Here is a 24,163-nt window from a genome sequence, read left to right as displayed (position 1 = left end):
TTTTTATATTTTGATTCATGTGAACCGCACTGGGGATTTTTATCGAAGGGTGGTATTAAACAAACCCCAACTGTGTTGAGGCAGCAGGTTCTGCCTTGCTGAAAAGTCAGCCCACCTTGAAACAATCCTTTCGGCCTTGTTCTTTAAGATGACACTCGCGAAAAGCGACCATTCGCTCCGATAAGGCTGTGAGAAACCAACAAGCAGCCTTTGTGGATCAAGACCAGCCCCCGTTTGTGCTTTGGACACAACCCTCCCTTGTCTGCCTTCCTACCTGTGAGAAAACAGCCACCGAGTTGCATCCTTTCTGCATCTTATACCTGTTGCCAACAGCTGGGCTTCGTACAGATTTCAGGTAGACTGCATGCATCTCAGATTCTGAGCAGAGAGCAAAAAGAGCAACTGTCAGGCAGACAGAAGAGGAACTGAAGCCGCAGTCGGCACCCGTTTGGGCAGGCTTCGCAGGCGGAAAGAGTGTAGGGTGGGGGAAAGTTGTGTTGTGCAGGGCAGCCTATTTTGCAGATCCATTACAATTCCCACCACACAAACAGACTCCCCATGAATCAGGGGTCTGTTAGTAGCAGAGAACTCTTCCCACAATAGTGCTGGGGGGACAGGTTCCACATGTGGCAATTGCTGCCACACAGAAGCAGTTCAGTGGCCTCCAAGCATCCATCTCAACATGCCATTCATTCTCTATCCATTTCCAGGCCTCGGTCCAAGTGCCGGCTATTCAAGCTCTCCTGCAGTTTGTGCCTTTGTTCTTCACCTTTCCACTTTGTTGATGATACTGCAGCATGGACCGAAGCAACGCAGTCCTGATTTACTGCTGCTAACTAATTTCCAGAACCTGACATGCTGACTGCAATCACAGCCTTGTAGGAAAGCTACTGGGAGGACTGGCGCCAGTGAAAAAGGACAATTAGACCAAAAGAAGTGCCAGCTAACAGGAAAAGGGCAGGGTTTTCCTTCACTTACCATTGAGATCTTGCATAATCTGTGTCTCATCATTTAAAAACTCGACGAGGGAAGAACTGTGCACATTTTCTGAGCCGACGCTCTCATCGGATGAAACCTCCATGGCTCCTTCCTCAGAAAGTTCCGCCTCTTGGTCCAGGAAGTATTTGGCTGCGTTCTACATGAAGCAAAAGCAAGAGAGTTCCTGTCCAGCAGCATCTCACTTCGCAGACTCTGCTGTAGAACCAGCCATGCCAGGTGGCCGGGGACTGGCCAACCCCCACCCCATGGCGGATCAGAACTGGGCTTCCTTTAGGAACTGGCCAGGGGCAAGGACACGATCCCATGTTGCCAGCCAGCCCACGAAGCCCCCCCCCCCACCAGCCGCGAGGCCACAGCTTCACATGGAAAGAAGAAGCACCCCATTGCCGGGGAGCCAAAGCCTCCAAGTGCAGAAACTGTTTGTCCATCCCTCAATTACAAAACACAAGGCCAAAATACCTCTCCCCAAATTCCTTGGTTTGGTATTAGTTTCCTGCATTTGGGATTCAATCCCTGACAGCTTCTCCAATTAGGCCTGGGAATGACTCCAGCCTAAAACCCTGGAGAGCCACTGCTGCCAGTCTGTGGACAATACTCAGCTAGATGGATCAAAGCCCGTATAAGGCAGCTTCCAGTTTTATAATGCCTTCTCAGGCAGAGAGAGGCCTCTCCTCCTTACCTGAAACCAGAGCCTCTTCTTTAACTGGGGATGGGAAGGGCTGAATGACACACCCAAGTATGTGTCGTCCTGCTCAGCTGAGCTGCATGGCCCTGCTCCAAAATTGAAATTTGGCCTAACAGAGGAGACTCTGTTTCCAAGCATGTTCCCCTCACGCGCACTGCCCCGTATTTCCTTCCTGTCTAAGGTTCCAGAGGGGGAAACGAAAAGCACAGTACCCCAAGCCTCAAAGAAGCATCGCTGTGTGTCATATGCGCACCTTCCTGGCAGCAGCGTCTGCCCTTTTCCGCCTCTTCACACCTGGCTGCTTGCTCCAGCTCTTCTCAGGGCAATCTGGGCTTGCGTCGCTAGACAAATCTGACTGAAACAGAGCACAGACACCGGTCAACAGTGGCATCAGAGCCAGATTCCTCTGGCCTTAACTGCTGCTCCATGCTACCCTGGCAGGGACTTTATGGGTCTGGCTTAACCAAAACTTGCAGCCTTTGGCTTCAAATCTGGGATGCTATAGGCAGCCTGCTTCATGTTCCTTATGATTAATGCTGATGGTGAAATTACACTTAAGGGGGTGGTTAAAGAATTGTGGAGGAGAGGGAGGGGGTGGCCAGAACCCCTGCAGGGGCAGCATTTGGGCAGGTGGCCAAGAGGACGACTCAGGGTAAAGCAGCCTACTGGTTTTCTGAGTACATTCAACTGAGAATGCTGCCCAAATATCTCTCCATCTGAAGAATAAGCTTTACCACATTTTACAGGAACTGCTTTGAGCACAGGTGTCATTGTGGGAAACGTAGTATATAAATGAATTGACTATAAAAAACAAACAAACAACTATTTTACTTCTGCTAGATATCTCAAAACTAATCAGCTCCTGTCCTATTGCAGGTTAAAGCCATTTTAGATAAAAATGGTAATAAACATTTCCTAACAATAAAGAGGGATGTTTAAGCCAACCGGAGCAAAATGTGTTTTATGTCAAAACAAAACAAATTCCTTCCAGTAGCACCTTAAAGACCAACTAAGTCAGTTCTTGGTATAAGTTGGTCTTAGTTGGTCTTTAAGGTGCTACTGGAAGGAATTTGTTTTGTTTTGACTATGGCAGACCAACACGGCTACCTATCTGTAACTGTGTTTTATGTGTTTTTCCTGCCCTGACGGGGGTATTTACTCACTGTGACAAGCGGACGTCTCCGTTTCTTGACAGCAAATACTGGCGATTCCAAGTCACAGTCATCATCAATCTTGGGAGAAGGAAGGAAGACGTCAAAACACATTTAGAAACCGCACAGAGAGGAGTTTTGTTTGGAGCTTGGTGGCCTTTAATTTTAACTGAGCTGACTCACGTTTTGAGATGTGAAAATGTTCGCTTTCTTCTTATTTTTTCTGAGAAAAACAATTTCTTCTTCGCTTTCACTGCCAGCCCCAACTGCGAAGGAGTATGTGGGTAACAATAATAAGAAAGTGTGTGTGTGTTTTTCACCATACAATATATTTGTAAGTCCGAGAGGAAAATGCTTTCTCCCTTTTTTCTTTAAATAAGGCAATTCTGAATCGGCTTGGGAGGTTGCTATTGTCGGCCTGTGAATCCCCATCCATTCAGGGTTCAGTTGGGGCAACTTAAACAGTATTTCCCAGCAGAGGAAAACAGCTGGCTGCAGTGCCTTGTGGAGCTGGAAATTAAGAGTGCTACCGAGTGATAGGGATGAGGGGAAAGAGAAGGGGAAAACACTAAACCAACTTCACTTATCTGTTCTTGGACATGTTGTCAGCCCACGTACAAGAGCTGTTGCTCCTCCTACAGGTAGCCAGAGAGGCACCTCTGGAACAAGGTATCTCCAGCTGACTCCATTTCTCCCCTCCCTGCCACTTTTGCCCCATTTTCTAACTCTTCCCTACACATATTCCTCAAGGTTGTGTTGGTTTGTTTTTAATAGGAATCCAGCAGTCCCCCACGTGCATTTACACAGAATGAGGAAGGAGCGGGCCTTGAGAGTAGGAGAGTAAGAATATAAAAAGGTAAAAGATGTAAGCTAAGGGTGTAGAGACTTATGCTGACCCTGCAGCTGGATGAAGCCTGGGGGTCCTCTGAGCCAACACCCTGTTCTCACGGTGGCCAACTGGGTGCCCACGAGGGGCACCTGAGCACAGCCGTGCTCTCCCCTCCCGCGCTTCACAGCAACTGCCATTCAGAAGCCCAGGCCTCCAGCGGGGAAACTGCCAGGGCAGGAGTGAGCAAAGGCGTTTCATCCACAGAAGCAGAGCCTCCAGATGCAATGGTGCTGCTTTATTCTACTTTGGCCAGACCCCAACTGGCTTACCCTGTCCAGTTCCAAGCTCCACAGTTCATTTACATTTCAATTTTTAAAATTGATTTTGTAATAAATTGCAGTATCGCTCTGTCCAAATCACATTGCATCTTATATAATACCACTCTTATGGCGAAATTGCTTACATCTGATTGGAAAAAAGCTTACTGGATGAGGAACAGAAAAAGTTGAGGTTTATTCAGACATATCCCAAATTAATAAAGTTATCTTCTTTTTTTAAAACAAACAAGTAAACAACTGTATTTCAGTAAAGTGGCCTTGCCTGCGCTCTTATTCCATGAACCTAAAAGTGTGCTATTTTAGCCACTAACCTCCCAGAGTTTAACCCTTTCTTTAAAGGCTGGTATAGCCACCGGTCTCCACTTCCCAACACAGAGAGTTCTAGCTGCTGCCTCTAACCGTTTAAAAAGGATACTGACAAAGTAAACTGCATACGAAGAAGTGTGACCTAGATGCAGGAGGACCGGGAGGCCCCTCGCTAGGAGGAGAGGCTGCAGGGAAGCAGGCTTAGATTGGAGAAGAGACAATGAGGAGGCAAGAGGGGGGCCAGGATCTCCACTGGCGTTGAGGATGGGCCGAGTAGGGCAGGGCATAAACGAACCCATTTCAGCAGGCCTTTAGGGGTATCAATGCCAAAGCAGTATTTTAACCCACACGGGTGGCGCTGTGGGTTAAACCACAGAGCCTAGGGCTTGCTGATCAGAAGTTGGAGGTTCGAATCCCCGTGACGGGGTGAGCTCCCGTTGCTCGGTCCCTGCTCCTGCCAACCTAGCAGTTCGAAAGCGTGTCAAAGTGCAAGTCAATAAATAGGTACTGCTCCAGTGGAAAGGTAAACGGCGTTTCTGTGCGCTGCTCTGGTTTGCCAGAAGCGGCTTAGTCATGCTGGCCACATGACCCGGAAGCTGTACGCCGGCTCCCTCAGCCAATAAAGCGAGATGAGCGCCGCAACCCCAGAGTCTGTCATGACTGGACCTAGTGATCAGGGGTCCCTTTACCCTTTATTGTCACTACTGACTCTGCCATGGTTTTATCTGTTCCTGTTTTTATCTGACTGATGATCTGTAACTGAGGGAGAGGGGGTTGCTTGTAATTTATTCCACTGTACCCCACTTTGGTACCCTCTTGTGTGGAGAGGAAGGCTGAAGAATATTTTAAATGCATTGCAAGAAAAATGATTTAAACATTCCCAACAGCATAAACCATTCAAGAGAGAATGTCGGACTGACTCTCTTTCCACTTGAGGTTCTTAAGCAGAGGCAAGATGGCCTCACCTATTGGGGATCCAGAGGGTGGTGGGTTTCCTGCATCAGCTGGGGGGACGGGGGGGGGGGTTGGGCTGACTCTCCATGAGGCCCTTTCTAACTCTAGGATGTTGCCTTCTGCAACTTGATGCTTAGCCTTGCCATAAACCGAGCGAGAGAATATCCCTTCATTGCTTAAAAGGCAGGATCTCAGTATCCAGCTCCCATCTGCCTTCTGAAGACTGTAGGCAGACTAAGTCCTCTCTGCATAATGCCTTACGCTATTTTAATTTTTTAAAAATCTTACCTTCAATGGGAAGCACGTTAGGGCCATTTAGGCTTCCGTTTTCCACCTTCGCAGTTTCCCACAGTGCAAGCCCCTCTGTGCTGAAAATGGAGTTAGCCAAGTCCCTTTTCACTGTACTGGCATTCCCTCTCCTTGGAACTGGTGCCTGTGGACTTTCCTGCCTATTTCCGGAGAAAGAGCTCGTGGAGGTTCTTCTGGGGACGCCAGCATGGCTCACCTGCCTACCTGTCGGTGTGGAAAATGCAGCGTGCGCAGAACTTGGTGACTGGCACAGTTTCCCTCTCGCTGGTGTCAAAGGAGAGACCAAGGGAATAACATTTTCAACTGCCGCAAGACAAGAGTCCCGATTTTGTAGGTGTAAAGGTGTAGAAAACTTGGTTCCATTAAAGCATTCATTACCCCAGGCCAGTGGAGACTTCCTTGACACGTTGCTGTTTGAGAGCGCTACTTCAGCGCTAGAGGAGCTAACTGCCGCGTGAGTTCCCCCATCTTTCACGGTGTCCACTTGCTCTGAGCACTCATCCTCCGATTCTTGAGTCAGGAAACCCAGATCAAAGTTAACAGAGAACAACTCCTGAGAAACATTGTAGAACTCTCCGGGACGCTGGGCTTCTACTTTGCCTGCACCGACAGGATCAACAGATGCTTCCAAACCTCCATCTCTTGGGATTGTCAGTGACTTCATGGGATTTCCCTGGCTGACCTCATGAAGCTCCTCCCCTGAGGGCTGCCTTTCAGAGGTCCCCTCTTCCTTGCTCAGGGTACTGGCTTGAGTAGCCCGCAATGATGGCTCTGAAAGCTCCCCTCCTTTTGTGCCTGGATGAGGGCCACTCTCTGCAAAATCCTCTCCTATAAAGAAACGCTCAGACACTTCAGTAGCGCTTGCATTCCTCTCAGCCAGCTTCTGGGATCCTTGATAACTTCTGCAAGCCGCCTCCTTTCCTGAATGGTTTGCTCCTGGATCATGATTTGCCACTGGTGGAGTTCTCCCTTGAATGCCCATCTGCTTTTCATCGTCACACTCAAATATTTCGTCCCAATCAAAATCATTTATCTTGCTAAAGGAAGCTTCAGGAATGCAGCTTTCTTCCAAAGGGTTATCCAAGGAGCACTGTTCCTGAGCATCGGTGAGTTCAGACATGGTCCGAGGTGATGTGGAAGGTGGCTTGAAAGGTGTCAGTTTTTCTCCTAAAGGACATTTGCCTGCAAACACACCGGAAACACATTTTTGCACTGAGCTTAACTGCTGGGCTACATCCTCTGTCTCTTCTTCAGACTCAAATAATTCACTCAGAGAAGGGGGAGACTGTGACAGAAGCCTTGCTGCATTTGCTGGGATGCATTTTCCCCAAAAAGCATCCTCATCGGCACTTGCTCCAGGAAGCGCAAACAAATCCACCACTGCTGCTGCTGGTGGTGCATAAAACAAGGAAGAAAGGGGAGAATTTTCTTCTGCAGAGAAGCCATAGCCTGAATCTGCACAGTGTCCATTCCATGAGCCGCACACTTTTGAGACGGGCTGAAATTTTGTTTCAGCTGCATTTTCACGATCAGCAACACTTCTCTGGGCAGTGCTTATGCTGGCAGGTTCCTCCATGTTTTCCTCATCCTTATCTGACATTTTTTTACATCCAGCACCTTCAACCAATGGCAAAGTGCTTGCTGGAAAACCATCTGCAGGGCTGAGCCCCTCTGTAGCATGACTTTCAGAGTCTACCGACAGAGCCTGAGGCCTATTCACAGATTTGAAGCTCGTTGCTTTAAAGAGAGATACACATTCTGCATCAAGCTCCACGGAGGAAGATGAGCGGTGTGTTGCTGCTTTTGGAGCCTCCACCCGGGTTTTTCTAGAGAAAGGCGCCTTCTGAGCAGCTGCAGCATCACGACACCTCTTGCCCCACTGAGCCTCCTCCGATGCCTCAACATCTTCCCAGTGAAAATAAGGACGGGTATCCAGCTCATAGTGGCATTCTCCCTAGTTGAAAAAAAGAAAAGACACTATTTCAGATGTCTGCTTGACTCAAAATTCATCTAACGCCTTATCCTCCCATCAACTGTGTTTACTAGACTGGCATTGCTTCAGTCTTGCAGAAGGGAAATGGACCAGGAGACCAACATTTGCTCTTGAGGGCTCAAGGAGAAAATCAAAAGAGGCTGTTGGATCAGGCCAACAGCCCACCTAGCCCAGCTTCCTGTCCTCACAATGGCTTCTCCCCAGATGCCTGTGGGAAACCAGCAAACAAGATTCGAGCACAAGAGCCCTCTCGCTTTGTGTGACCTCCAGCAACTGGCATTCAGAAGCAATATGGCCTCTGACTCCACTTTCTACATCTCTCCATCCACAGATCTGTCCCTTTATTCCTACTCACTGGTTCTCAATCCCCAGTCCACAAGAGGACCTCTTCCATGACTGCTAAGCTTACTCAGCAGGAGTCTTTGGTGAGGCACTTTGTCGAAAGCCTTTTGAAATTCCTAAGTATGCTATGCTTGTTGATACTTTCAAAGAACTCAAATACGTTCATAATGTAAGACTTGACATTGCAGAAACCATGCTAGTTCTGTTTCAGGAAGGTTTGTTCTTCTATAGGTTTGGTTATTTTATCTTTTAACAATACCTTCCATCAGTTTTCCTCTACTGCTTCCAAATCCTGGACTGACTATATTCTGGAAAACAATGCCTGTGTGTATTGGTGCAGCCTTCCCTAAGTTCACAGGATCATGGAGTCATTTAAATCAAAACAGAACGATGCATCTAGTTCATTTACCTGCAAATTTGGCCTACAAAAAAAGAACTAACATTAAAAATGACCTGATACATAAGTTACATAAAGCAACTCTCCTCCGGGGTACCCAAGTCTGGCAGCTAGGATCATAGTGTGTGTCCTCGTTTCAGGCTCACAAGGTCTTACATAAACGCTCTCCTTCGCTATGGAAAAGGACACTTGACCCCAGGCAGGTTCTAAACCGCAGGTGGGAAGCAAAGACACTCTCACACCTTCACACGTTGCTTAGTAGAGTAAAGCATCAAAAAACCATTTGAAGGAACTAACAAAACTTGAGATTTGAAACCAGCTGCTCAGCAAAATAGGTCATGGGACAAAACCGCTCCTTTCCCAATATGATTGCATTAGTGCAAAGGCTTTCATTAAGAATTATAGAATCCTGCCAGATTAACAATATTCACAACTTGGAAAGGTGACAGAAAATGTGGTGTCTAACAATTAAATGGGCTTCTGGCCTGCAAAAAAAAAAAAAACGAACAACAGTTCTCTCTCTCTCTCTCTCCCAGGGGAGCAGGGCATCAATAAATGGGAGAATCCATATAGCTCATTACACAAACATCCCACCCGCAGAGTCACAAGGCAACTCTGGCTTTGGGAGTACAGGAGTCATAATAACAATTCTGACAACTCTTGGGCTCCAAGAGTTGACTCCTTGCAATGCAAAAGAACCCCATGGCTGGAGTGCATGAAGAATAAGCCTCCAAAGGGAACACAAGACAACAGGAAGGAAGGAAGCCAACACAGCATAATTTTGGAATGAGCATCAGTTTCCCTGCTGTCATTAGAGGCAATGTGTTTTCTGTAACAAGCTGGAGAAGCAAGCAGGGAAAGCTGGCAAGCCTTTCAGATTGCTGAGTGCAGCTTTATCCTCTTAAATGCCCATATGACCCTTTAATGCTCCAGGGCAAAGTAGTGCAGGACCTGATTAGCAACAGAGTGTGTGTGTGCATGGGTATTAGTGGAAGCTCTCAGCACACCAAGCTTAGCTTTTCAGATGTGGGTTGAAAAGCAAACCATGCAAACAGAATTGCGCAGAACCATCCCTCCTCCAAGCACAGCTTCCGCAACCTCCCCCACGAATCTGCACCTTTCTTGTCAATGTTCTGTGCTAAAAACTCCTCCCCAGAAGTTCTCTCAACTCCTGGGATCTTGCCCTCATTGCCACAGTCCCAGGGGTGACAGCAGGTGTGCCAGGAGACTCATGTGCAAGGCTCAAGTGTGCCTTGAACTGTATGGCCACCTGACTGGAGCATTCCAACCTCCAATGGGCTTCTGCCTGGGGCTACAGCAATGCTTCAAGCTAACTGCTCACCTTCACCGCACTCAGGCTCCCATGGGGCCTCCAACGATCCTTGCTAACTCAGATGCCTGGCATGACCTTTGCAGTCTTCCTACCCCTTCTCAATTTAGGGCCAACCAGCAAAGCTGAGCATTGGTCGATTCAGGACATATGAAAGGAAGAACTTCACCACGCATGGTTAAACTATGGAATTCACTCCCATGAGATGTAGCTGTGGCCACAAACTTGGATGGCTTTAAAGGGGAATTAGACAGATTCATGAAGGAGGAGGCTATTCATGGCTACTAGGCCAGGATAGCTCTGCTCTGCCTTCAAGCCACAGGAGGGGAGAGAGCTCTTGTGTTGAAATTGTGCTTTTGGGTTTATCTGGGTGGCCACAGTGAGAAGAGAACGCTTGCCTTTTGAGGCACAAGAATTCTCCACAACGGTAACTGTGCTCCTGAGTGGAAGTTCTTCTGCGGGCTTCCGCTGTGAAAAGGAGATGCATTTTCAACACTGTTGGAACTATTCCAAAGAGGGAAAACAGACAGATTGAGGCTGTCTTGCATGGACAGTTCCCATCCTCCAGACATTTGATCCCAAGTGCTGAAGCTGCAGCAGCAACAACAGAGCATTTGCACTGCTCCTGCACGTGTGGGACTTGACTCCCTCCTCTGGATTCTCTGCAGGCTTCTAGCCGCAGTTTCCCGCCCATGGAATCCCAGCAGCCATAAGTAGGAGTCGCACATGTGGGCAATTATAGCCTTGAGCCATTTTGTTGGCGTAGGAGTGTGAATTGAAGTAGGAGAGAAAAACCGACAAGTGTTAAATATAACACTCTGACGTTAGTGCAGGCCAAGAACTGCATAGTTACTGCAAGTGACTCAAGCTCCTGAACCCAAAGTGAGTTTGCTGCTTAAAACCTGCCTAAGTGTGCCAACACACGGCATCACCTGTTCACGGGAAGCACATCTGCATCCCTAGCTAAAGCAGAAGCGCCTGCAAAGGGGTCTGTCACACCTTCCTACAAAAGGGGGGTTGAAATCCACCCAGGGCACACTTTTTATTAAAGAATCCACAGAATAGACCGACAATGCAATCCTTTTAATTTACTGTGCTCTGCATGGTAGTAAACACGGTGTTCGAAACTCCCATTGTTCTAGGCGCGTTTTGCAAGAGGGAATTTCATTAGTTTCTGAGCTCTGAGTGCAGTACTGAGCCTAAGATTTCAGATTAAAACTGCAGAATGAAGGAAAGGAGGACCTTTTTCTGCCTCCCCACTTCCAGCTACTCTCTAAGGACCCTGGAGAAGAGACCCTCTTAAGAATATTAGGGGGGTGGGCAGGGGAAGGAGTAGACCATGTGAAAAATGAACATAATATTTTAGCTGCAATTCATTCATTTTCAGCTTTGCATTCTTGTTATAAAAAACCACACACCTAGACATTCCGTTGTTGCATCCATAACCTAGGGGTTTAAGGTGCCCTTTAGTTCCTAGCTTCCATATCTCAGTTTCTAACCTCAAAGTTCAACCACTCACCATTTAATTATTATTATTAATTAGTTACTTTTCTTCCAACAATAGCTCAAAGCGACTTACAGCAAACAAACAAACAAACAAACAAACAAACAAACAAACAAACAAACAAACAAACCATTAAAAACCGCATAAAACAAAACGAAATAAGAATCTAATAGACAATCATATTCTTAAAAGGCAGGATTAAAACATCTCAACCACTAAAGGAGGCCATGGATAATTTAAAATCAAAGGCTGGGCAGAAAAGAAATGTTTTTGCCTATTGCCTAAAGATATGTAATCATGGCACCAGACGAGCCTCCCTGGGGGGAGAATTCCTCAAATGGCCTGTTCTCATGTTACCACCCTCCAGACCTCTCATGGAAGAGGCATATGAAAAAGAGCCTCAGAGGATGGTCGAAGGGTCCAGGTCAGTTCATATGGGGGGAAGCAGTCCAAGAAGCATTGGGGTGCAGAGTTGCATGAGGTTTTATAGGTCAAAATGAGTGTTTTGAACTGGGCCCAGGAGCTAACTGATAGCCAGCACAGTTGGGCCAGGATTACAGTTGTGTGCTCAGACTGCCTTGCCCCGGTAAGCAGCCTGGCCACCAAATTTGGCACCAGCTAGTTTCTGAAATCTGAATTCACAATCTCTTATTGGTGTCAACATCTATAGAGGCTGCTGTTGAAGCTACAGCTCCCAAAGCAGAAGCACAGCAGAAAAGCCTTGAAGGGGGTATTGTGCAAAAGCTGTGTTCATTCTAATGAGCTGCACCCAGCAAGCACACTCTCACTGAACAGAAAGTCATCTGCTGGGCTCTTCTGGAGCAGCTGTGCGGACAGCTCAGGATTCCAGAGGAGAGCAACTGGCTTCTCTCTAACAGAGGAGAGGTGGCCACCCTTGGCCTGCAGGCCAAGCGGACTGGGAGATAAGGCTCCGAGTCTGATCTTTAGAGTGATGAGGGATCTTTTACCTCCAGTCTTAGTGCTAAGCACCACATAAGCCCACTGCCTGCTCTCAAAGCGCTGAAAGCAGCACTGTGGAACCTGCAAACTCTAGCTAGGGGAAAATCCAATCTGTTTGGCCAAGCCTCCGTTGCCTTAGCAATGAAGCCAGGAAGGCATTAATAAAAAGCTTCTTTTATGGTTCGTCTGTGTGTTGATGTGTGCATCTGCATGAAACAGAGGACTGTTTCCCCCTTTTCTACAGCAGGACACAACTGTCTCCGTGGCTTTTTTGTGCTTGGAATAAAAGGCACACAGAGAAAAGCCAAAAAAATCCACACCTAAAATTTTCCAAGTTAGAATCTCATGCATGTATTTGCTCAGAATTTACAGCAAACTGAAGTGTTTTTACATTAAACTAAGTTGCTGAGATCAACATTGCCCCAACCCCATTAGCAAATCAGACCTCTGAAGCTGCATTGTATGATATGTGTGATTCACACGCCTGTCTGTGAGGAGCGTGAGAAGGGAAGACAGGCTTATCTTTCTTCCGGTATGAGACTGTAAAACTGTACTTTCAATTTTACGCAATGGATTCTTCCGCTCTCGGAGCTGAGAGAGAGCACCATGATTGCTTGTCTGTATATTCTGTAAATAAATTACTAGTTTAGAACTACAATGTCTCTAACGTCTTGCTGTGTTAAGCCAGGAGGATAGTGTGCTTACACCAGCTGGTATAGGTCACTGGGAGCGCCCTGAAGAAGAAAGGGATGCCTTTTCCAGAGCTCCGCTCTCCGGAGTACGTCCAGAGGAATGGGGGCTGCAGGCACCCCAGGGCCTTTTCTCCTAACTCCACTTGGGCCTACAAAGGGTCATACTCAAAGGCATCTGAAGATGCTTGCTTACTGGCAAAGGTCTTTTTCAACGTGCTTTGCAGCCCATTGCCTTATAAATGTTCTGAATGGCAGGCTCAAGCCGAGAGGTGCTTTTTCCAAAGCCACCTAGTGAGGTTTATGGCTGACCATAGACTGCCCCCTCCCTTGAGCCCACAATCCACTCCTACAAATTGCACTGCCTGCCCCCTCTGCCTGCTCAACTTCTTCCTTCAACAAAGGCACAACACCGTCTCATGCACACTATAAAGTCTGACATGACTCTTATAGGGAGATAGTGTTTGTTCGGTGAGGCTGTGAGTTTACCAACCTCTTCATGCCTCATCTGCTCGATCATCTCCATCATGCTAATGAAGTGGTGGCAGCGATCCGAGTGGTCCACCAGGTGGGTAGGGAAAGGGCGGTTCTGCCACAGCCTCCACTCTGTCAGAGACAGCACATGGACCTCCTTGGCTTGCGAGTCCTGAGTTTCAAAACAGAGAGCAACACAGAGCTCATTCCAAGTACTGGCTGGCAAAATACAAAGCATCTCATGATCCAGATTGTACAAAAATAGCAATTCCAGTTACAGGGCTTGATGCATAAATAAAACATTAACAGGTATTGCAAGAAGACGACTCTCTCTTAAAATACTCTTTATTTTTCACTCCAATTTGTTAGTTAAGAGATGGAGAGCACCAAAGTACTGTGCACGGACTGTATTCAGTCTTCTATTCAACGGCCAGGGTTGCTGGCAGGAGTCTTTCCCAGCCCTGGAGATGTGGGGATTGAACAATGCAAAGCCGGTCCTCTGAGACTTGAGCTACAGCCATCCCCCGGCTGGTGTCTGAAGTTCACAGCAAAAGCAGCCCTTTGTTATGCTTGACAAGGGATCAGTCCACTTTCTTCCTGGCTGAGGCGCATCCAGCAAGACAGAGCTTGGATTTCCTGCTCCAGGCCAGAGAACACCCAACAAGCGCATTCAGGCCCCAACTTACTCTCGTCTCCTCATCTTCTAATGTTTCAAAGTGACTTCGAGGCATAACTGGGTTTCTTATCCCATCACCAGCTTTGATTTTATACAATCTATTCCATCTTTCAAATTCTTCAGCTGTAAGGCACCAAGCTTCAGATGTACGGGTTTGCTTTGCATCTGGAAAGTGTTTGGAGGCAGGGAGGGAGAGAAGGTTGATATTTAGAAGAAAAATCTCTCAAATAGGCACCAGACACATAGCTTGTCAAACAGAAGATTCCTCTAAACTCCTGGAGCTCAGCACAAGATTGCCCTCCCTTCGTGGATTTGAGCCCCACATTGGGGCAAAAGATTCCTGCTTTGCAGGGGGTTGGACTAGATGTCCCTTGGGGTCCCTTCCAACTCTACAGTCCTGTGATAGAAGCAGACCAGTTCTGAAAGCAGGAAAGCCAAGAGGGATAAGACAGACTTTAGGAAATCCACACTTTTTGCATGGGGCAGGAGTGAGATGATGTTGCACCGTGTGGCACGAGGGAGACGGTAAAACATCTGGCGAAACACATCTGCAAATGGCATGCCCTCGTGAAGGAAGGTGAATGAGGAATTTTGCGTTCAAACAAGTGGTATGTCTATGTTTCCTTCTCCTAATCTAGATGCCGGACAATACACATGGGAAAGCAGCAAAACTGCCTCTCACCTGGAACAGGTCTGGATTTAGTCGCTACTGATACCCCTCCAACAACTAAGCCAGGGTGCACTAATGCTTTTCCAAAGGCCTCACATATCCATATATAGTTGGTGGAGCAGGGCCACTTCCACGCCTATGATCCTCCCCATCCCGTTAAGGTCTGCCTCGGGGGATGTGCCAGCGAGATGATTGTGCAGGGCTTCCTCAGTGGGGGCCCAGAGCTCTGAACTCCCTTCTGATTGGTTGGTGCCTCATCACTACAGTAGAAGCACTCAAGGAGGCCTTGTAAATTTTTCTCTTTTGTGCTGCTTGTTGGGATTTGGAGCAGCTTCCTTGCATTAAGCTGCTGACCCTTAAGGTGTGTACTGAATCGGCTGTATCTATTTTGCCATCCCTTTTCCTGCATGCCAGCTTGTGAGTGCATGGCCCTAAAAAGCAGCCTTTAAATAACAGCAACACCCCAAGAGGAGGAGAAAAAATGTTCTGCACATCTTACCTGCCCCAGTGGGATAGGGAAGCCACTTTTGCAGCAGCAGAGCGTGGTCTCTCCTCCCTTTTGAGGTGGGCTTGGAGGGGCTTGGCTCACGCTCCGCAGGCGTGATTGGCATCCTGTGCATCTTCGGGTCAATGCCTTCCGGAATCATCCGTGGGCTGTGCTGGTATAAGTGGAGCCCTTTGTTTTCAGAAATAGCTTTGAGGAGGCTTCTTCTGTTTAACTGGCTTTGATTGTATGTCTGCAAAACAAAGGAGAATTTTGGTGGTTTTCTGTTTGTGTGTGGCGGGGGGGGGGGGAGTGCAATTTCCAATCCTATGCATGTTTGCCTGAAAGTACACCCCACTGCATTCAGCAGGACAGACTCCCAAGGAAGGATGGACAGACCTGCAGCTAAAGCAAGCTTGAAAACAAGTTACTGAAAACACAGGAGGGGAAGGTGATTCTCCTGCGCTCGAATGCTGCTGGGGTTTCCCATAATGGGCATCTGGTTGGCCCCTGTGAGAACAGGATCCTCGACTAGATGGGCCACTGGCCTGATCCAGCAGAGCTCTTCTTATGTTCTTAGGCTTGCAGACTTTTGTACACTTGGGTCAGGTGCCAATCCTTTCTGGGCCAGCAGCACTCTGGACTAGGGGTCAGCAAACATTTTCAGCAGGGGGCCGGTCCACCGTCCCTCAGACCATGTGGTGGGCTGGACTATATTTTGAAAAAAATAATAAAAATGAATTCCTATGCCCCACAAATAACCCAGAGATGCATTTTAAATCAAAGGACACATTCTACTCATGTAAAAACATGCTGATTCCTGGACCATCCGCGCGAGAGATTGAGAAGGCGATTGGGCTGGATCCGGCCCCCAGGCCTTAGTATGCCTACCCATGAGATCAGGTAATTTGCTAACTTCCTTGGAACCCCTCCGTGAGGCATCCTTGGAGGCTGTCATTATTTCTTCCACTAACTCAGCCTGCCCACTCACCAGGAGGACATACCCTGGATCCAGTAAACCAGTGGGGACAGGAAAGAGAAAGCAAAAATAAGCACAGTTTCTACAGCCCACAGCTGCTGGATTGTTTAACTAACCCTGGTATGTTTAAAACCAGGATTCCTAGTTCACATGCAAAAGTAACCCAAGAATCATTGGCAGAAGGTCTACTCCTGCCATGGCCAACAGAAGAAAAAGAGGAGGAAAAGGGAGCCTGCAAGCCCAGAGCTTTGCTTGGGGCTACTGAGGCTCATCCATGGAACACTAAACCAAACACACTAGTCCATGTTATCAGATAAAGCTGTGTCCTCCTTGTTGCTGTCTTTGTGGGAGATGGATACGCAGAGCATCTGGGCACAAGGATCCTAAATGTTTGCCGCAGCAGACCTCTCCTGCCAAGCCACGCAGCGCTGGGCCCATCGGTTTATCTTACTCAAAGGACTGACTTTCATGCACAATAAGTCTTAGGATTTGGGTTCCCGTCTTTAGGAAATTTGGAAAAGTATTAACAACAAAAGGTGGGTTATGTTGAGGAATGCAGTGAGCTGGCTGTGGAACGGGCTCCTATTGGCTCTATGTCTTACTCGCTCTTCCCGTCCTTCAGAAAGGATGACCACGATCCGCCCTTGCCGCTTGCGCCCGGTTCGGCCCATTCGTTGCACAAGCCGAATTGGACTTTTCTGAGCATCGAAGCAAACGATGAGGTCAACTTCTCCAATATCCAAGCCTTCTTCGCCCACACACGTGGAGACTAAAGTGTTGTAGCCACCCTCACGGAAACGTTTCACGACCTAAAGGAGGATGGAAACACTCGAGCATTTGCTTTGCAGAGAACCTGTCAATCACCTCTGGCTTCCTGCGGCCACATCTTACTGGAGCTAAGAAGGCCTGAGTCTGGCTGGTGCGCCTAAAGGAGTGACTCCCCCAGGAATCACATATTGAGTTCCTTGAGTTCTACAACAGAGGAAAAGCAGGATACATAAAGGCGACAGTGTGTGTGTGTGGAGAGACGCTTGCAGTTCTGGAGAAGATTAACTGCAAAATGATTTATTTCTTTATCAGCTTTGGCTGGTAAGTAGCTCTGGCTATTTGGTAGGGTGTGTGTGTGTGTGTGTGTGTGTGTGTGTGTGTGTGGAGAGACGCTTGCAAGGTCCCTTCCAACACTACAATTCTAGGATTCTATGATCAACAGCTACACCATATATCAGGGGTCAGCAACCTAAGGCCCATGGGCCACAAGCGGCCCTCAGGGGTCGTTTAACTGGCCCACGAACCAAGCCGTCCGCTCAGCAAGTCCCCGCGCACTGCGCTAAACTGGCGCAATGTGGCGACTCACTTTTGCGACGCTGGAAATTGCATCTGCACAGACGCCGGAAATCGCGGGGCGTGTGCTCACGCACACTCTGGCCCACGGAGGGATCTCCGCTGTAGTGAACCGGCCCAGCCAAGGTAAACCTTGCCGACCCCTGCCATATGTCTTTGTAAGCCACGGCATCATTTTTATGGGCAAGTCACTACCAAATAGTAGTGGTGGTAGTAGCAGCAGCAGCCGACACAATCCAAACGTACCTGGATACCAAACAGTAATTTTGTTTCTATAGACTTCTGCCACTTGGTTCATCCAGATTTAGGTATTGAGCATAAGAGCCTTATGGGAATCACACTGCATCATTTGAAAGAGGCAGGATGATTCTGGGCTTGTGCAACACTGGCAGTTCTGCAGCCGGACCGTGATCATGCGCTTGCAACTGTGAGCCGTACGGTTACACGCCCATTAATTCTATAAATATCAAGAGACTTAAGCACATGCTAAACGAGCAGAAGGTATGGAGCATCATGAGTTCAGAGCATCAGCACATAGCAGCCAAGTTCTAAATGGGCACCACTGTCTTCAAAGAGCGCTTTCTTGGCACCAGAGCTCTCCTTGCAACAACAGCTCGCTGATGACAACAAGCAAGACGTGCACAACATGACTTTGCCACGCTGGGCTCCCCGCCAGCCCCCAACCCCTCCTTACCTCAAGCTGCTCCTTCTGCGTAAAGCCCTTGGTGCTCTTGCCGGTGGAGTGGCCCACAAAGGTCATGACCCTCACCTCCGGGTGGTGCTGGCTCAGCATTTCTGCAATTTCCTGCACACTGTCGCGGAAGGAGGAGAAGATCATGACTCTGGTCTCCCCAGGCTGGCCTTCAGGTGCACTTTGATCTGTTTGATGCAGGAGAAAGAGAGGGAGACCCCCATATCAGCAAATGCATAGTCCCGGCTCCAACCAGTTTTTTTAGATGGGCAGCGTTACCAAGGAGATAGTGGCTTAAACTGAGAAGGCTTTTAGCAGCCTCTTTACTATATTATACACCCTGAAATTAATCCAGTTCATTGAGTGCATTATCCATGCCTCTCCTTGCAGCAGAATAGGAGGCCACAATATTTCCTCCTCAAATTCAACTCTACATTTTTGAAAACAAAAGCAGGCATTATCAGTGGGTGCAGTGATGGTCAGTTGGGTAACCACATTTCGTAAGGGGCTAATGAAGTCAAGTGATTATAAAGGCTAGGGAATGAAGCTTTGTTAAGAGAAGAACAGTTGCTGTTGTTTTGGGAAAAGGCCGTAAACTCTGGCAATCAGAATGTAAATTTACACCGAAGAAAGTCGAGGAGAAAACTCAACGAATAATTGATAGTGACAAAAGCACAGAATACACATTTCCTACACGTCGGAAGCAGAAAAAGTTAGGGTGTAAATCGATGCATACTATGGATTAGCATTTTAATTACATCCGAAATGTACCTCCACGCTCCTTCCAGGATCTGAAATGTTCTACTACAACATCTTCTAATTTCTTTAACTTTGGGTGACTGTAGATGAATGGCTTCCTGTTTCCATCTCCTGTAAGGCCAAAGGTTTTTGTTTTAAATCTGTAATTTCTAGGCAGCTTTATCTTTAATAGGAACCCTTTGAAACGATTACAATCAGACTGTTGTTATGACTATTACTATGGTCTAACACACTGTTAAGAAACAATGAAATTGTTCAAGTTAAGCCATATATTTAGGGATTCATTTTTATTCAACTTCAAAAAGGTCAAAAGCAAAGAACATTTATAGCAGATAAAATGAATAAATTTTCTAAAACTAAATCATCACAGAGGCTTCAAATTCTAGCAGAAGCAAAACACCTTTTTAAAACATGAAGGTAATTAACCATTCTCCTGCCAACTCAATGTTACTGTTTGCACAAACAAGAGAGCTTCCTTTTGAATTTAATAGTCTTTATACCTCGGTAGTGTCACTCGGGGTGTACAAGGTCTTAGAGGAGGGGCAGTAACTCTGGTGGCAGACAAGTCATGCTCCTTCTGGGGTCGTCTGTCTACCTTTGGTTGCCCACCCTGCACTCAGCCCTCAGTGAGTTAGGAACTTCCCCTGCTTGCGAAGACGGGCTGTAGGGGACTGAGCAGACAAGACCAAGAGGGGGTCCAATGGTCAAGAAGGAAGATTCTGCACATGCTGTACAGGGAAGTGAGGGGCAGATGGGGCTCATCCACCTGGGAACGGAGCCCGTCTACAAGAATGAAAACTCTGACCCTAAACCTCTGCTGTTTTGTGGCACATATTTGGGAGAAGAAAAGGCTAAGGAGTGAATCCTACACAAATCCAGAGTGGAGCCCCTAAGCCGGTTGGATGGCACCTTGCCCGCCTCCTTCCAATAACTCCTGCTGCCAAGCTGATGCCGAACGTCTTGCTCTGTTTTCCTTTAGGCTACACAGCAAAGCCGAGAGGGGGGTCTTATTGTCTGGGCAGCCCAGGACCTTCCTACCCACTGCCCAGGCTTGCACCCCAGAGAGGCCACTTTGGTGTAGAGGTTTGACTTCACCCCTGAAGGTACACTCCACTCTCTTGGGACATAAGAATGCCAGCAACAAAGTGTTGATTGGCAAAAATGAGCAAGGCACAGTGTTGTGTTTTATTACTAAGAAGATAAATGCCAGTCTAGCTTTGCTTTCTTACCATTTGCGGAAGTCACATTTGTGTCTGCAAACATGTTTTCAAGCTGGCTATACAACATCATGAAGTCTTCATTACGCCCAAGTTCATTCTTGGTACGAGTCATACCTTTCGAGAGAGAGGTAAACCAATTTAAAGATCTTGGAGGGGGAATGACACATGACTTACATAAACTGGACACAGGAACTACCCTTTTAGAACTGCTTCCATGATCTGCAACAAGTGAGTCAATAAGCAATAATGCATTGTAACTGCAATGGGCTATTACTTTTCATGCAAGTTGCAAAAGAGCTTCAGAAGAACCTGCAAAAGAACCTGGGTCATTGGAACTGGGCAAAAGTTAACACAGGAGCTCCCCTGCCTCAGACAAGCCAGCAATTATGAGAAATTAGATGCAACCTGGTTTGACTCTGCCAAAGGACTTTCTTGGCTCCTCTCCAACCTGCCCAGCCCTGACACATCATGTGTTCCTTCCTTCCACGTTCTGGCCATACTTTATAGCTCTCTTACCTCTACTGAAGACAAAATGACCCCAACCCTGGACAAAGGCCAGCTCCCTCGGCTTGAAAGCAGAGATGAACGTGGCACCCCATAGTCAAATTTAACTGGACTTAACCTTCCAGGGATCCTTTACCTTTACCTATAAGTTAAATTGTATTATCCTTTGCTGCCCTGGGCTCCTTTGGGTGATGGGACAGGGTATAAATCTAATGAATAAATACTTTCCACAAGAATTGGAAACTTTCATTAATTGTTGCATGCTTGTGATGAGTCAGCTAAACCTCAACCAATTATTAGCATCCATACTCCTCCGCAGCTAAACGAGGGTACTAACTCTCTTGTCCGCCCCATCCGTATCCAAAGCCAGCTGGAAATTTGCCTGTCAGGGTGGAAGGGCTAAACCCCTTCCGACAATAAGAACTGTTATGCTCAGCTGAAAACATTATGTGCATTATGAATGTGCATTTTAAAATCTAGGATCTTCCATGTTACTGTCAAACTAATTTATTTTTAAAGCCATTTTGATTCTGAGATGCTTATTCCACATAGCAGATATTACAGCCTTGATATCTAACAAAGTATTACCGTATTTGTCTAAATGGAAATTCTCTCACACTGAAGAAATAAAACTTCCAACAGTAAATCATTTTAGAGGACCCTAAAGGAATGCTTTTGTCATTAAGATAGAATCGCAGAATTGTAGAGTGGGAAGGGACGCCAAGGGTCACCTAGTCCAACACCCTGCAATGCAGGAATCTTTTGTCCAATGTGGGGTTCAATCCCATGACCCCAAGGTTAAGAGTTTCATGCTCTGCCAACTAAGCTATCCCAGCAGGTGTGTGGATATATGCACATTTATTATTATGGCATATATAGAGCCGCAATGACTGAAGATTTAAGAGTCTGAAAGCAACTAAGCTCTGTTTCCCATGCCTTTTAAGATTTTTCTAGAGGTTATGTTAAATACATAATTTCCAGTTTTCTGATGGGGGGGGGGGACGAGTCAGAGCATCTTTCTAAATGCCCTCAGCTGATCTGGAAAGATAACAGAAGGTGTTCCACATGCAAAGGAATCCCTTACCTTTTGATCCATCCATAATTCCGCATAAGAAGATATATAAGGATCGCATTCCCATTTGCAGCAGTAGCTCATAACCATGATACAAACTAATACAAAGAGCAAAATCTCCTTCTATTGCGCCTTGTTGCATTCCCTGTGGAGACATCGGTTCCAGTGAGAAACATTTACACCCAATGTAGGCAAACGATATGGTGGAGGAACAAGAGTCTCTTCCTAGCCATGCTAGTGTGCTGTGTTGTTAAGGGTGATGGACCTGGGAGACCAGGGTTCAAAACCCCACTCAGCCACAAAGCTCACTGGGTTACCTTGAGCCAGTCACCAGCTCTCAGCATAACCTACCTCACAGGGTTGTTGTGGGGATTAAATGGAGAGAAGGGAGAACTATGTACGCCACCTTTAACTTCTTGGAGGAAAAGTGGGATCTGTATGTTGGCATCCTTCTGTCTCAAGAGGCCTCTGGGGGTGATGACAAACTGCTGCATTAGCAGCATCTCTGGGGCACTCGACCAGGCACTGTGTCTGGAAGTCCTGGGCTGCTCAGACAACAAGACCCCTTCTTGGCGCCAAAGGAAAGCAGAGCAATACACTTGGCACCAGCTGGGCTGCAGGAGTTGTCATAAGGAGGCGTACAAGGCACCACCCAACCGGCTTAGGGACTCCACCCTGGATTTGTGTAAGGTTTACTCCTGAGCCTTTTCTTCTCCCAAAGATGTCCCACAAGGCAGCAGAGATCTAGGACCAGAGTTTTCCTTCTCCAAAGGTGGGATATATGAATAATAATCTTTAACTGTAAGTGCCAGGGGTTGAAGCTGGGACCTTTGACACACAGTGCGTACTGCCACTGAGCAACTGCCTTTTGCCCTTCCATGAAGCCAAGTCCCCCAAAGACACATGTATGAGTCACTCCTTTCAAACTGCCTCCCTGCACCAGTGGCCCGGCTGAATGTCCTGCATCTGAATCACTTCTGAGAAAACCCATGGCCCAGACAACTCACGTAATATGTGGATCACTTGGATCCTCAAGCCAGTTTTCAGAATTAATTATTGCACCCTGTAAACATCTTCTAAAAGCGAGAGCAAGGAGTTCTAGACCTCACCATTTTCCTCCCTCTTTCCTAGACAGACCCCTAAGAATAATTCTGAGAATGGTGCGGTATACAGTGGTGCCCCGCAAGATGAACGCCTCGCAAGACGGAAAACCCGCTAGACGAAAGGGTTTTCCGTTTTGGAGGCGCTTCGCAAAACGAATTTCCCTATGGGCTTGCTTCGCAAGACGAAAATGTCTTGCGAGTTCCTGCGGGGGGGTTTCCCTTTTTTCCCCCTTTTCCTAAGCCCTAAGCCGCTTATCAGCTGATCCGCTATAAGCCGCTAAAAGCGCTAATCTGTCAATGGGCTTGCTTCGCAAGACGAAAAAACCGCTATACGAAGAGCCTCACGGAACGGATTAATTTCGTCTTGCGAGGCACCACTGTATCACTGCAGTGCCTTATTTTTACAGGGATGCGTGGAAATTAATGTGGATATTCATTGGTAAGAAGTACAAACCAGCTGGCACAGGGTAGTGGCTAAGCAACTGAGCTGTACATTCAGATTAATCATATCTTTTTTTATTATTATTTATTAAATTTGTATATCACCCTTCATCTAAAGGTCACAGGGCGGTTCAGAACAGAACATACCAACCATACCCAGGCTTAAACCTTGTCTGTCTAGTCAACCCACTGGGAGGTTCTTTTAGGTCAGCCACTTGCTTTCAGTCCAATAATGTGGGAATGCTGATGACCTGTCTGGGAAAGGTGGTTGCCTAATTTATAAGAAAATGCACAGGAAGCCCTTTGAACACTCAAGATGTGCATTAAACAGAAAGAAACCCATGTGCTCAGATAGATGCTGCTTCATTGCTTTTACCTTGAACCAAACATTCTCTGATAAGAATATCATACTGCACAGTAATATTTACCACAGTGCGTGAAGGATTTTTCCTAAACTGATCCCGTGCTAGAATGATCTGATACTTAGTAAGTGCAGGAATTTCACGTTTAGACAAAACCTGGAGCCTAATCAGTCGGCCGGCAAATGTTTCCAGGACCTAAAAGTAAAACAAAGGACACAAAGGAAATTGGATGCATGACACAATCACAGCCACACTGGGACCCGAACAGAAGATGAAAGCCACCCTATTTCTGCCCCATTTAAATAAAACTTGATTCATTCCTCAGAAATATATTGCTGCGTATTTATGTAAAAAGCTTACATAAATGGCATACATTAGATGAAACGTAAGACTGTAAGACATTTTCTTTGGGAGGCAATTATTATTCCAGTTAAATAAGGTTATTGATGCAATCACAATGTGGTGGCTTAGGAAGAAACTCTGATTCTAAGGTGTTATGCAGAGGTGACCCTTTAAATTTTCTCGTGTTCAATCTCTTGACCTGGTTTTACGTAAAAGATATTGATATGGCCAGAATTCACCCTGCGTGTAACCCTGTCTG

General features: G+C 46.9%; 1 protein-coding gene across 2 annotated transcripts in view; it reads right to left on the bottom strand.

Moving 5' to 3' along the window:
• FANCM (FA complementation group M) overlaps nt 1-24,163 on the bottom strand; it is a 48,016-nt gene that overhangs the window by 5,689 nt on the left and 18,164 nt on the right. For both annotated transcript variants that reach the window (XM_081875737.1, XM_081875736.1), the window contains exons 5-19: nt 23,629-23,757; nt 21,669-21,801; nt 20,090-20,194; nt 18,873-18,971; nt 18,105-18,289; nt 16,672-16,878; nt 15,106-15,343; nt 13,947-14,101; nt 13,280-13,432; nt 5,551-7,525; nt 3,019-3,101; nt 2,848-2,916; nt 1,938-2,039; nt 979-1,135; nt 275-378 (exon numbers count right to left, since the gene is read on the bottom strand). In XM_081875737.1, coding sequence (XP_081731863.1) covers nt 275-378; nt 979-1,135; nt 1,938-2,039; nt 2,848-2,916; nt 3,019-3,101; nt 5,551-7,525; nt 13,280-13,432; nt 13,947-14,101; nt 15,106-15,343; nt 16,672-16,878; nt 18,105-18,289; nt 18,873-18,971; nt 20,090-20,194; nt 21,669-21,801; nt 23,629-23,757 — 3,894 coding nt within the window. The remainder of the gene's footprint in view (nt 1-274; nt 379-978; nt 1,136-1,937; nt 2,040-2,847; nt 2,917-3,018; nt 3,102-5,550; nt 7,526-13,279; nt 13,433-13,946; nt 14,102-15,105; nt 15,344-16,671; nt 16,879-18,104; nt 18,290-18,872; nt 18,972-20,089; nt 20,195-21,668; nt 21,802-23,628; nt 23,758-24,163) is intronic.

Source organism: Podarcis erhardii (assembly GCF_964252035.2).
Source record: "Podarcis erhardii genome assembly, chromosome: 1".
Taxonomy (NCBI): Eukaryota; Metazoa; Chordata; class Lepidosauria; order Squamata; family Lacertidae; genus Podarcis; species Podarcis erhardii.
The sequence above is the reverse complement of the archived record's forward strand: the minus strand, read 5'-3'. Positions and strand labels throughout refer to the sequence as shown.